This window comes from Podarcis pityusensis (assembly GCF_964106645.2).
Source record: "Podarcis pityusensis genome assembly, chromosome: 6".
Classification (NCBI taxonomy): Eukaryota; Metazoa; Chordata; class Lepidosauria; order Squamata; family Lacertidae; genus Podarcis; species Podarcis pityusensis.
The window spans coordinates 35,488,740-35,502,773 of record NC_138030.1 but is presented as its reverse complement, the minus strand read 5'-3'; the positions used below and the strand labels follow the sequence as shown (position 1 = coordinate 35,502,773).

At 43.1% G+C, this 14,034-nt stretch overlaps 1 protein-coding gene across 2 annotated transcripts in view; it reads left to right on the top strand.

Annotated features, from left to right (window-relative positions):
* Positions 1 to 14,034, top strand: part of TAFA3 (TAFA chemokine like family member 3) — an 87,451-nt gene that overhangs the window by 58,018 nt on the left and 15,399 nt on the right. For both annotated transcript variants that reach the window (XM_081009950.1, XM_081009951.1), the window contains exon 4: positions 12,932 to 13,081. In XM_081009950.1, coding sequence (XP_080866076.1) covers positions 12,932 to 13,081 — 150 coding nt within the window. The remainder of the gene's footprint in view (positions 1 to 12,931; positions 13,082 to 14,034) is intronic.

The window sequence follows — 14,034 nt, the reverse complement described above, 5'->3', positions numbered from 1 at the left end:
TCTTGCATACACCCCACTTACTGAACCTGCAAAGACACCACAGTATTCTCTTCCCTCTTATCACACTGAATAAAAATGATTTGGTTTGCATATGGGAGCAACTACACACACACTTAGCATTATTAAACATAATACATCCTTCAAGTGCAGAAGAAGAAGCAACACACATGAATACAGAGGAAAATGCATAAAGGACCATGAATTGAGGGGCAGCTTGGAATTAACTAGTGTGGAGATAGATACAGTGGTACCTCGGGTTAAGTACTTAATTTGTTCCGGAGGTCTGTTCTTAACCTGAAACTGTTCTTAACCTGAAGCACCACTTTAGCTAATGGGGCCTCCTGCTGCTGCCACGCCGCCAGAGCACAATTTCTGTTCTCATCCTGAAGCAAAGTTCTTAACCCGAGATACTATTTCTGGTTAGCGGAGTCTGTAACCTGAAGCATATGTAACCTGAAGCGTATGTAACCCGAGGTACCACTGTACTATATAATTATAGAATCATAGAATTGTAGAGTTGGAAAGGAGCATGAGTGTCATCGCATCCAGCCCTCTGTAATGCAGGAAATGTTCGCCCAACACGGGGCTCAAATCCACCACAGAATGAAACATAGAGCTGCTTTATACCAGTGTTCCATCTAGCTCAGTACTGTCTACTCTGACTGCCAGCAGATCTCCAGGGTTTCAGGTTGGAGACAATTCCCAGCCTTACCTGGAGAAGCAGGGTGGGGGGGTGGGGTGTCAAAACTAGGACCCTTTGTGTATAAAGAAGATGCTTTACTGCTGATACTTTAGAGCCCTTCCCAGAAACAGATAATATTAAGCATCAGTTATATTCCGACTTTCATAGGGAAATGTTTCAAAATATTTGAGAAATACCCAAGTTCCCACCACCATCTTCAGCCTTTGCAATTGTCCTCTTCTTCCCATTCATGCTAACTGTCTTTTAATCCTCTTCCTCTTTGTCTCTCGTTCTTGATTGCTGCCAGCCAATCTAGAACCCTTCTTGATGGAAGAGTGGGATAAAATTCTTTCAAATAAACAAGCAAGCAAGCAGACAAACAAACAAACAAACAAACAAACAAACAAACAAACAAATATTATTGGGAGATTTTTTGTCTTAGGGTGTTTTTTATATAAAAACAACAACACTTTTGACTATCTGAATGAATGAATGAATGAAGAATGAATGAATGAATTTTCATTTGCGTCAGCCATCGGTCATAGCAATAAAACAACAATATAATATACAAAGAATAGAAATAAAAAGTCAATTATGTAAAACATGTTTTAAGGTTTTGAATCAATAGTCAATTAGTGGATCTTATTCTGCCCCAGCTAAAAACCTTGCAGCCTTTGCTGTCACCTGCTCATCTTGATCTGCCAAGAGAAAGGACTCTGTGGCGGTGGTTGGGCAACCCGGAAAGGACAATAAAAGAGGGGTGATAATCTCATTCCTCAAGTTTTTATAAAGAGTGCAAGCCAAAAGGGCATGTGCCACCGATTCAGTACTGCCATCTCCACAGGGATATAAGCATTTTGTGTGTGGAATCTGTTGGAATCGTCCCTCAAGTATAGCCGAGGGCAATACATTCAATCTTGCCTCATTTCATAGAATCCTAGAGTTGGAGAATCATCTAGTCCAGCCCCCTGCAATGCAGGAATATGCAGCTGAACCTGCAACCTTGGCATTATCAAAACCATGCACTAGCCAACTGAGCTATAAGACACATTAAACAGCTCTCTCCGCCAGAACAAGGCTATTCTCTACTCTGCCTTCCCCTGCCCCATCCCATCCTGCAATTATCCTATTGTCACTGAAAAAAGTCACCTGGTGGATTATCAAGCTGTGACTAAAATGTAAGATGCCGTTTCACAGAAAGGTCTGAAACAGCACCAGAATTAACAGAATGCATCAAGGTGGTTACAACATTGTGATCTTCAGTGAACACCCCTCCATTCATGAGGCGTGCTTTCAGTTAGGGTCACATTTCAAAACTGCATTTTGAATTGTTAGTTAATGAATTAGGCTATTTGCACATGCGGTGCTTTAAATTGGATTTTTCATTTTCCTCCTGTTGAAAATGGAAAACGTACATTGAGGAGTTGGTATATATGATTTTAAAATAGCTTCCTACTGCCTTGTTTATACTGTACACTACATTTAGAAGTGACATGTTCTGGGCAAAACAATGCTTTCAGTGATATTTGTGAAAATGCAAATTTTCTAGAATAGTTCCCTAGAACCATTTTTTAAAGAGGAAAATCAAATTTCCCGTTGTGGAACACCTTCTCCTTAACTTATCATCTGTTTCCACTCTTGCCATTTATATACCAGGTGAAAACTATTATTTTAATCTCTGCATTTTGTGGCATCTGTTGTTATTTATTCAATGTATCAGCCAAGTACTAACATAAGGAATTTCTAACTGACTTGCAACATTTTAAGAGAGTATAAGCATGACATAAACTATAAAAGGACAATACATTACAATAACCCCACATATCTACTGTAATAAAACAGAAGCAAAAACATCAGTAGAAAAAAATTAATAATAATCATAACGTAAACCACAAAATCAGGCTTTTATTAACTGAATTGCGCTGTTGTTCCTGCAGCTGGGTTGAAGTTATTATATTTTATGTGAGTCTTATGGCTGTGTTTTGCTAGGTTTTAATCTTGATTTTTAATGATGTTTTTGTTTTAAATGAATGCTGTAAGCTTCCTCTCAGACTACAGTGTTAACTCTAAACATAGGTTCGAGATGTTTAAAATAAATAGCATATATATATATATATGGAACTTTTAATATGAAGGTGCAATCAGATCTGTGATTCCACATTCTGACGTGGGGGAGTCCTGAATACCTACATCCTTGGTGACTTAAATTCATGGTAACAGCAGAAGCTACTAAGGCACCACCTCCAACAGCAAATGCTCCTTGCTGCTGTATTAGTAAATAATTAGCACGCTGGAAGAGGAATGGCATCAAATAGTCTAATCCCAGATGCTTATTTAAATTGAGCAGCTGTCAAACTGCAGATTATAGAGGCATGTAGGCTGACTGGAAGAGTTTCCACATAATCAAAACGCCTTTTCCTAGACAAGCTAATGTAATCTGCATTAAAGAGTGACTGCACAGTGCTGCAATCGCAAAAGCGGGGGATGTTTTATGAATCTTTTGTGCTCTCTCACATGACCAGGAATGGCATCCACCTCTTAGTGGTCATGTTCACCTAAACAGGATGGCATTAAACAAGGTTTTACTCAGAGTAGGGTTGCAATCAAAGTAGCACTTTGCGAGAATGACTTCCGCTGAGCAATGGGATTTCCCCCCACTATCCTACCCTGCAGGCCCCCTCAATCAATTTTGAGTTTTCTCCCAATAACCTGGAGCAGATTTTGGGATGGTACACTCAGGGAGAGGAGGGGGGAAGTCCTGCTGTGTGAGTGGGAGTCATTCCCACTCATACATTTAATAAGTTGGATACCACCCACTGAAATTCATGAGCATGACTGTCATGGACTGGCTGGACACAGAGGAATGTTAGAAGGCATCAGCTGGGGAACCTCTAAGGAAAGAAGAATGGTGGTAGGACAATGATGAGTGGTCAGAGGGCGGAGAGGAAGAAGCCAGGGAGGGGGAGGAGTCAGAAGCTGAAGAGGTAGCAGGGTTTAATGAGCAGGGACAGAGGGAGGCAGAGGGAAGTCTAGAATCTGAAGCTGAAGGAAGAGAGGAGGGAGGCCAAGAGGCAGAGATGAGTCAGGCTGCTGAAGAAACCATGGTGTCTCCCCATCTTACTGTGGCAAGCTCCCATCTCCCCCTGGTCTCCCAGGACCAAAAGAGGTATGAAACAAGAGGAGCAAAGTCAGACATGCTGGTGGAGTCTCAGGTTGATTGGGAAAGACCTGGGAGAGGTGGAGACTTAGGTAGCTGTGAGAAGGCAAGGACCTTCAGTCTCTAGAACTGGCTCAGAGGAGCAAGACCTATTGAAGAAGAGTTTCTCATTAGATCTGGCATTCCTGAGCAGATCCAGTTTATTCTAATAAACTTACTTCATGTGATTTATTGCTGACTCGCTCCTGACAAAGACTGTTAGATTAATTTCAATGGGTCAAACGTACCGTATTTTTCGCCCCATAGGACGCACCACCCCATAGGACGCACCTAGTTTTTTTTTTTGGGGGGGGGAAATAAAGAAAAAAAAATTATTTCCCCCCCCAGGCACGGGGCTGGTGCGGGGGAAGCCGACCCCAGCCCCCAGAACAGCCTGCTATCTGCAAGCCTAGGGAGCCACACCGGTCTCCCCAGGCTTGCAGACAGCTGTGCAAAGCCTGGGCGCGCTCTTCAGCTTGGCGCCGGGCTCCGGAGGGTCGCGCAGAGCTGCGCAGACCCCGGGAGGGCAGGCAGCTCTGCGCGACCCTCCGGAGGGCGGCGCGGCGCGGCACCGGGCTCCGGAGGGTTGCGCAGAGTTTCCTGAAGCCTGGAGAACGAGAGCCTCTCGCTCTCCAGGCTTCAGCGAAAGCCTGTATTTGCCCCATAGGACGCACACACATTTCCCCTTCATTTTTGGAGGGGAAAAAGTGCGTCCTATAGGGCGAAAGATACGGTAGTTGAGTGCCACCCTAGTAGATCTCTTATGATCTTAGTTGAAGCAGGTATTTGGAAATGATGGACAGCATCAAAAAACACACAAAAAAGCACCTGGGGTACTGTAGAGTAATCCTAACCATCATCTCTACCAGCTGGAGGTGGTAAGAGTGGGGTGGAGGAGCCCAATAGCAGAGAGCTGCTCTGCTTCAGTGGGGGTCACACATCCATTCAGTAGCACCCACTATGCTTGCAGAAACCTCTGTGGCCATCGAGCTACCACAGCCAGATTATCCACCAATGGTAGCCTATGAAGGCCCAGAAACAGGGTGTTCCAGCAATGGAGAAGAGGCAGAATGGATCCACTAGAGCCAAAGTGCCTCTGTTTCCCTGAGAAGATTTGTAAGGGTTCACAGGGATTTAGTGGTAGGGATTATCAGATAGTGGAGACTCAGCTGCTCTACCTTGCCAGTCAGTTGTGCAATAAAGGGTGTAAGCAGTCTCTTCTAGCCTGCCCCTTTCTTTACATGCTCCACCCTCCAAAGCAGATTTGGGGTGGGGAGGAGAGGGTAACCTGTTGTGCTCGTGGGCATTATCGCACCTGCTCCTGCTAGCGCTGCAAATTAATTGAATACAGCCCTATGCTCCTAATTTCTAACGTGCTAAGTATTCCTAAAAGCCGCTCCTTTCATTAAATGCTTAAATAATTGACCACTTTAAAAGCAGCTTGCTAGGTTTCTTGAAATGGCATGAGTAGTTAAACCTTCTTGTAGGGCAAAACAGAAGAAATGCACAACTCTTTTTTTTGTCTCTAATCTTTAATAAAAGATTGCACTGCACTTTAGAGCATTCACTTGATCTTGTTAATTTCAAAGCATTCTTAACGTTCATTTTTAAATGCTTGTCAAAAGTACAGCTTAATTGCTCATGAAATGCCTTTTAAGTGGGTATTATGAAAAGTTTTAAAAAGTTTCTTCAATTTTGCTTGAAGAATGAGCAAATTCTTAAAATAAATTGTTAGTTAATTACAAACCTGGATTTATCTGCCCCTCAAAATCATTGCTGATAAGATCTGGACAGAGCCAATAGCTTGGCAGCAAGACTGAGTCATAATGGGTTGTATCCAGGGTTTGTTTGTTTTTTCTCTATTATTTTTATTTTTTTACACTCATGTAAGGTGGAACACCCCATTTTTGCTCCCCCTCCCCACAGCTGTTACTTAGGATGTGGGGAGCCTTCCAGAACAATATGGAATATGACATACACAGCAGTAGAAGACAGGAGAGATTATGACAAACTGGATTCACCATCTTGCATGGGTTTAAGTTTTTTTATGCTAGCATAAAACTGTAATTGGAGAGGAAGAACCCCATGAGTCAAGGCTCTGTCTGATTAGCTATTTGCATGGATTGCATTTTTTTATTATTTCTGAATAACAGTTAACTGTATGATGGAGAAGAGAGACTGTAGTTGAAAAATAACAAGGACAGGAAAGGGAATTTTGAACCCAGTAAAAGCAAAATAGCTTCTAAGATAGACAGAGAAGCTCTATCCAGGGTTGGAACTCTTCACCATGTTTAAAGGGTGTCAGGTAGACTTTGCTTTAAGAGTGTGCATGCAGATCTTAGTAGCTGTCATAGAGCCATGATAGCTACCTAACTGGGAATATGCAGCCATCTGTGTGTTTGAGTAGCAGGAGGAAGAAAAGCATCCCAGCCAGTGAGTGGAGCATGCAGAATAGACAGTCATTCCCTGAGCACTTATTTTCTGGCTTTGCAATCCTTACCTGTGAAGTAGGTATTTGCTTAAGGCCTAGGATTCTTGGGTCCAAGCTCTCAATATCCAATGGTGCTATAAAGGCTCACTTTGAAATATCTTTATCAATCTCTTGTTATCCTTAGGATCTTCCTTCATCTCCTTTAGTTGCCTTCATCTTCCCTCAATTTACTAAATTGAGATTGCAAGCTCTTCTAGGCAAGGACTTGCCTGTTGCTTATGCTACTTTGTAAAGTGCCATGCACAGTGATGGGAGTGCTAAAAATAGCTTGTAAATTATATTCTAGTCAATTAATTAATGAAAGCAGCAGAATGCATTGTCTCAAAAGCAGGTTGGCTGACAGCCCTCTAGCTAAAACTCATGAACTTGGGGAAGGCACATTAGACACAAGGGTTAGATAAATGTTGGACTAGGCAAATGGGCTTACTTCTTTTAACCTCAAACTATTGAGGATGCAGGGACGCGGGTGGCGCTGTGGGTAAAACCTCAGTGCCTAGGACTTGCTGATTGTAAGGTCGGCGGTTCGAATCACCGTGGCAGGGTGAGCTCCCGTTGTTCAGTCCCAGCTCCTGCCCACCTAGCAGTTCGAAAGCACCGCTAAGTGCAAGTAGATAAATAGGTACCGCTTTATAGCAGGAAGGTAAACGGCGTTTCCATGTGTGGCACTGGTTCTGGCTCGCCAGTTGCAGCTTTGTCACACTGGCCACGTGACCCGGAAGTGTCTTCAGATGGCGCCAGCTCCCGGCCTCTTGAGTGAGATGAGCGCGCAACCCTAGAGTCGGTCACGACTGGCCCGTACGGGCAGGGGTACTTTTACCTTTACCTATTGAGGATGCATCAGGTTGTACCAGTAATATGACCCATTGATGTACTTCCTGAAGAATGCTGTGGAAAAGGAGAATCAAACATGTAAAAGTTAAAATTAACTAGCAGGAAGGACATTTCCAAAAAGTACAAAGTGACTCAGAAAATAGAGGTAGTTTGAGAGAATGAACAGAACTTTTCAGCCAAACTTGTCCGTCATCTGAACAATGGCCCCAAATATTCCAAAGGAGCCTCTGAAGAGCTTTCCCCCAAAGTCTTCAGGGGAATGAGGTGGGGAAATTGGATGCATTTATCTTCTTCACTGATCAGCCAGTGGGCAGCAGAGAGTGCAGGAAGAAAAGAGGTTGGAAGGTGCACGTAATCACCGCTGATGAGAGGCTGAACAATTGTCTGGCTTTAGCTATAATACAGAATAGGGCTACCAAGTCTATAAAAGGTATTTCCTTTGTACCTATTGCACAATGGCACAGAATCTCCTTCATTAACAACTTCGGACAAGATTGCTCTGATGGCATTTGCAATCTCCTTCTTTTAAACGCTTAGGACTGTGTTCTTGAGGAGGGGGTGTAACACTTCAGAAGTTTGAGAGTTTACTGAAAGTCCCTCCTGCAGTATTGCACCTTGCACCCCAACATGCTGCTTATTAGATTATATAAGGCTGATAAGCAGCAGCATACACAGAGTTCCTTACAAGGAAGCATCCAACTGGTATAGTAAACAAACTGATTTGGGGAAGGCCCAGAACTCATTGATTTTGAGGAAAAACGGGGGTCTTCTCTGCAAGCAGAACTTGCAAACAGAAGGCCCCAGGTTTAATCTCTGACAACTCTAGGTAGCGCTGGAAATGGCCCCTGTCTCAGACTCTGGAGGCCACTGCCCACCAGTGTTGACAATACTGAGCTAGATAGACCAGTTGTTTGACTCAGTGTAATGCAGCTTCTTATGTATTTTTAAATTGTTAGATTGACAGGCTTGGTTGTGGTCTACAACACCAGTGCTTACCTAACCTCCCATCACCAGCATTGATGCAGCTTCCTAGAAGGGAAAGAGGTTAGGCAGCAGAGAGGTTGGCACAGTGCACCGCATTGACCTCATTAGCTTCTTTCATCCCTCAACACTGGCCATGGTGACTGGGGCTTGGAGTCCAGCAACATCTGGAGGGCCACAGGTTTTCCATCCCTAACATAAAGCGTCTCTGGTTTGTTTAAGGAGTCCTACAAGTATTTCAGGAAGCTGTTGGGCTCCATGTCAGCCCCATTAGCTTGCAAGGGTTAAAGAATATCCCATTACAAGTGTCAGCCAGCGTTTGAAATCTGCAAGCCCAGGGAAGCCCTTGGCTGAGAGCCAATGAAGGCTCTGCATTACTACCATTTCCATTTAGCTTTATTTATTATTATTTCATGGACGTTTTCTACTAATGAACCATCACTTTCATTTCTGCCCATCATAATTACACAATTACCTATCCTGGAAGTATTTAGTAATAACATTCCTGACCATAAATTTGACTCACTCTTTTAAATACCGTCATAATTCAGTTTTAATGAAAGCTTGAGTATGCAAAAGAAAATGGGCTTTAGTGGAAGTATAGACAGCAAAGCACCATGTTACAGAGTAACCAACCCCATACTCCTTTCTCCGTGGTTAATGAGTTGTAGTGTGTAATTTGAATAAGCAATGACCCCTTGGATTTGTTTAATTATGAATGTTGGGAAAGGCTCTAACTGAATGGGTGCTCCAGGGAATTATATGAAATTGTATGGAAGTCACTAAAAGGCATGGTTTTCCAAAATGGTATGTCTTGTCATTTGAGGGTTTTGTGGTGTGGTGTTGCAAAGAGTGGTGAAACTATGGAGGGAATTGCAACTGATCATTGCACCATGAAGCTGACTGAAAAGACGTGTCATCAATTTAGACAATTTAGGCATGAGAAACAGTTTTGATTTTGTTTGCACTTTTAGGGGGAAATGTGGATTAAATTGTGTGTGTGTGTGCATGCATTATTCTGTGCAAAAATACATATAATAGTTAAAACTGCATACAAAAAAGTGTTCATTAGAAGAAAGGAATGCTAAAATGCGGGTGAATTTTCAAGAGGGTGATTTTTTTTTTTTTAAAAAAAAGAATCCAAATTGCTGTGGAAATTTGGAGAACTTAATTTAAGATTGGGAAACTGGGAAATTGACATATTTCTCCATCTCTAATTCTCAAATAATAGTTGGAGGATTGGAGGTGAGCCATGGGCTGCTCTGTTCACCCTCTCCCTTAACTAATTCCCCCCCCCCCTTCTTTCTCATATGAACAATAGTCTTTGGACATTTAAGGAACTGATTTGAATCACTCATTCTTTGTTTGCTTAGTTCATTTACATAATGTTTGAACATTGGAAGAAAATGTCAAAGGGGATGTAATATTGAGCTCACTGATCCTGTTGTTTAATGTGGATAGTAATCTTCCTGTACTTCTGTTAATTCTCTGTTGTCCATATGATGTTGTCTTCCAAAACACAGCCAACCCACACTTCCCCTTCCCTCAATCTAGATTTTCTCATACTCTCTCACTTTCAGAGTATCCCAAGTATAAGAAAGTCCAGACTGCGGGAGGGGGAAGAGTTGGGAAGGCAGTAATTTGGAGGAGAACATCATATGGACAACAGAGAATGAGTGGAGGTACAGAAAGCTTACTGTTCATGTTAACAGCAGTATGGATGAGCCCAATGTATCTGTTTTTTAAAGATCCCACCACTGTGGGATCAAATGAGTGGTTTTATGTGCAAAGGCTCATGCCCTAAGCTCTGCCTTGCACTTTGTCTCTTGGGCAAGTTACTTGTCATTTGTGACTAGCCAGGCCCCAACGGCAGCCATTTTGTGGCGGTGCCTGCATCAATTTTTTGAATTTCCAGATATGGCCACAAATTCCAAAAAGATAGCTGCTCCTTTTATGCAAATGACTACTCAAAGGCAGTTACATCTAAGCAATCTCTCTTTCTGAGGCAAGTGAAATACAGTTAAAACCAACGTATTTGCACCTTTACAAAATGTTGGATACCATATTGTGAGAGAAATTACTACTTAAATGGCAGCAGATAGCCCTTGAATGATATCTGTATTGTGAGACAGAAAAGTAACTGCTCAAATGAAAGACTCTCTGATGGTAATAAAAGGCAAATCTTTGAGCTGAAGAAAGGGTTCCCAGTTGAGTTTCCAAAGTCAGTCTCTAGACTGTTTTGTTTGGTATGTTTGTTGACAACTTTAGTGAGAAAAGGAAGAATGTGTCAATGAAATGGCAATTAGATGGAAAGAACAGTCAATTCAGCTGAGAATTGGGAAAGTATACATAATGTATTGGATGATTCATGAACTGCACAGCAAAAATTTAGTAGGGCAAAGTGCAAAATCATGAGCTTCAGAGCACTCTTGGTACCTGCCAGAAATAACGTATTGACCTGAGCCGAGGGTCTCGGGTCAACATGCATGACATCTATGAACCACTGATGTGATGCATTATAAGGAAAATAAATACACTGCTAGATGTAATACAGGATCCTGTTTTAGTCATCCATCTCAAAAAAGGATTTTTAAACAATGGAACATTTCCTGAAGCTGCTAGGCCAAACTACTTAATTTAGCTTCCATTAATCTTTTTTAAAAAACCTTGCACACTGCCTAAATTTTACCTCCAGCTCTGTTAACACAGAAATGGCCTGACGTCTCTTTCGTCTTGTTTCCTACCTACCAAAGAGCCTGTGTCTTTTGCCTAAGGTTGGAGACATACCTGGGTAACAGCTGGATTTTCTATTCCTGAAGATAAGGTTTCAGCCATTGCATTCCCTTCTTGCCATGAGCAGAAGTGGCTGGAGGGGCAGAGCAGCACCATGCAACAGCCTCCTAGCAGAGGGATCAATGCCACTTACCAGGATGGAGGGGCGGAAGGACAGGGTGGCACTGAGTTCAGGGTGGCATGGACACACTAGTGCATCTGCATTGCCCAGCCTGGCTGTTGTCCTGCCCTACCCTTCCTGCTAAGTGATGCCACAACCCTCAGCACCACCTTGCTCTGCCAGTAGCTACTACCCAGCAGACCTAAGTGCAACATACATGGAACCTATGGGAGACTCATTTGAATGTCTTCTACATTCTTCCACATCCCACTGGTGGGTGCACTAGCAGAGCCAATCTGGCATTCCCATCTTGCCATTGTTCCTGGTAAGAGGCAATGATGTTGCTACTGGAAGGCTGTTTCTGCAGTGCCACCCTGCCCTGCCAGCTGCTTCTGCCCAGCAACTTAGGTACAACCTGATCAGCATCTCACAAAGCTTTCCTTGAATGTTTGCTGCCATAGTCCACTCTGTATCCATGGCTTCACTACCTGCCAGGTTTTTCCTTTCCATTGCTTGCCTATTTTACCATCTAACCTAGGAGTGTTCAATGTGTTGACTTTCCAGCTGTTGTTGGATTACAACTCCCAGCAGGCCTAGCCAGCATGACACAATAGCCAGGGAAGATGCGAACTGTAGTCCGACAGCATATGAAAGGCACTGTGTTGGCTTTCCCTGACTGAGCCTGTTGAAAGGTTTTGGAGAACCTGAAAGTGTGAACACAGTTTTCTGATACGTAGGTTGGTCTAATAAACTGTTGTCTTAAAATGGATTTTGGAATGAAAGGAACAGGAATGTATGACAAGAATGGGATAGTTTTGTTGGTGAGTGAATGGTGTGCACTAGTTCCTCTCATCCAGCCAGGCTTCCCTAACTAGTTGGATTCCAACATCTAGAAGTCATTAGAACATAAGAAGAGCCTGCTGGATGAGGCCAACGGCCCACCTACACAAGCATCCTGTTCTCACAGTGGTCATCCAGATGCCCAAAACAGGATCCGAGTGCAACAGCACTCTTCCACAGTTGTGATTCTCTGGCATTCAGAAACATGTTGCTTGACAGTAGAGGCATAACATAGCCACTGTGTCTAGTCACTGCAGGCAGCAACCATTTTAGGCACATCTGATATGTGTGCAACTACACACGCACATCTTGCCGAACATAGAAGTGGCCCCAAAATGTCACCAAAGGGCCACAAAGAAGGGCAGCGCAGGGGTGGAAGAGGGTATTTGCATGCTTTTCAGTGGTGTTTCAAATATACGTGGTTCCCCACTTCTAATCTACAAGATGTGACCTGTCTGGAATGGGTGTGTACATTTTTGTGGTTTGTAACACATTAGATCCATGCAGCTAGATGCAATCTAGAAATTATGTCAAGGGCATCATACAAATGAGCTCTTTCCAATCAAAACCTTTTGCAGAGAGGTCTTTTAATGGGCATGGGTTCCACCTTTAGAATTAAAAATTTTATACACATCCTAACAAGTTATCTCCCTTGAGTACATTTTACCTTGCCTGGATTTTTTTATTATTATTATTGCAAGTGCCAGCTGTTCTTTCAGAGTCAACAGAGCTCCAGCTGTCCAGTGGCAATCTGTGAACGGTTAGATTTCTGTACTGCTTTTAACTTGTTGCTGAGAAATGACAACCTTTTCCTTGGATCTTGTATACAGTAACATCTTTGAACAGACAGGACGGGTCCAGCTTGGCATTTTGTACTCTGAGGCCTGATCATTCCTCTAGAATGTATCACCATATGTTCAGCATCGTATGGCCCATTTGCTGCTGCTGTAACACAAACACACAATCCCCTTTGACTACACATCCGTGTGTAATTTGCTGTGCCTTTCTTCCTTGCAGTGCACATAGAGCCTGGCACATGCGAAGTCATCGCTGCTCACAGGTGCTGCAATAAGAACAAGATTGAAGAGCGCTCACAAACAGTGAAATGTTCCTGCTTTCCAGGTCAGGTGGCTGGGACGACACACGCTGCTCCTTCATGTGTAGACGGTAAGTGAGCAGGTCTCTCTGTAAAGTGTGCATTTGCGTTTGGAAATTGCTGTTGAATGGATTAAGAGTTCCACCCCTAGCTCTGGAGCCTTAATTCTAGTTAGGTGCGCCTGCTGGGAGATTTACATTGGATACTTCTGGCTTCGTAGTTTAAGCAAAATCAGCTGTATATTTAGCTGCAATCAGAAATAATCTTCTGCTCTTACCGGGTTCTTTATGAAAGCACAACACACTTTTCAAATGGGTAGAATTTATTATTATCATTTGACAGCTGATGGATGTGCATTTGAGAAACCAGCCCTGACAGCTTGATTCACTTTGAATAAAGTTACATTCAAATAAACGTAAATATCTTCAGGATCAAGAAGTTAGTAATTCAGCCATCGTCACCAAGCAAGCCATGTCAGTCCAGGTTTGCACAGCTTCAAATCACTTTGTACAGTAGTCAGCAATACTGCCTAAGTGGCGCTCCTATTTCTTACCCCGGTTTTGAATTTGTGCCAGCACCAAAACATCAGTGTGGCGTGCAGACACCACTTGGGGGCAGAGAGAGATAGTTAAGGCTAACACAGCAATCATGACCCAATTCAGTGGGACTTATTTCTGAGTATACATTGTTAGGATTACAACCTAACACATGAAAATGGTTGAGGTCTTGGGCTGAGCTGCATATTCTTCAGCGAACATTTTTGGTGCAAAAAGGGGCACAACAACAACTTATTAATTCCACGTTCCCTTCAAGGAGCTTAATGTGGCATGCATGGTTCTCCCACTTCCCCTTTTGTCCTCACCACACCCCTGTATGGTAAGCTAGGCTAGGCTGAGAGACAGTGACTGGCTTAAGATCACCTAGTGAGCTTCATGGGTGAGTTAGCATTTGAACTCTGGTCTCCCAGGTCCCAGCCTGAGACACTGACCACTACACCGTCTCCAAAGGCTTTTTTCTTTCACAC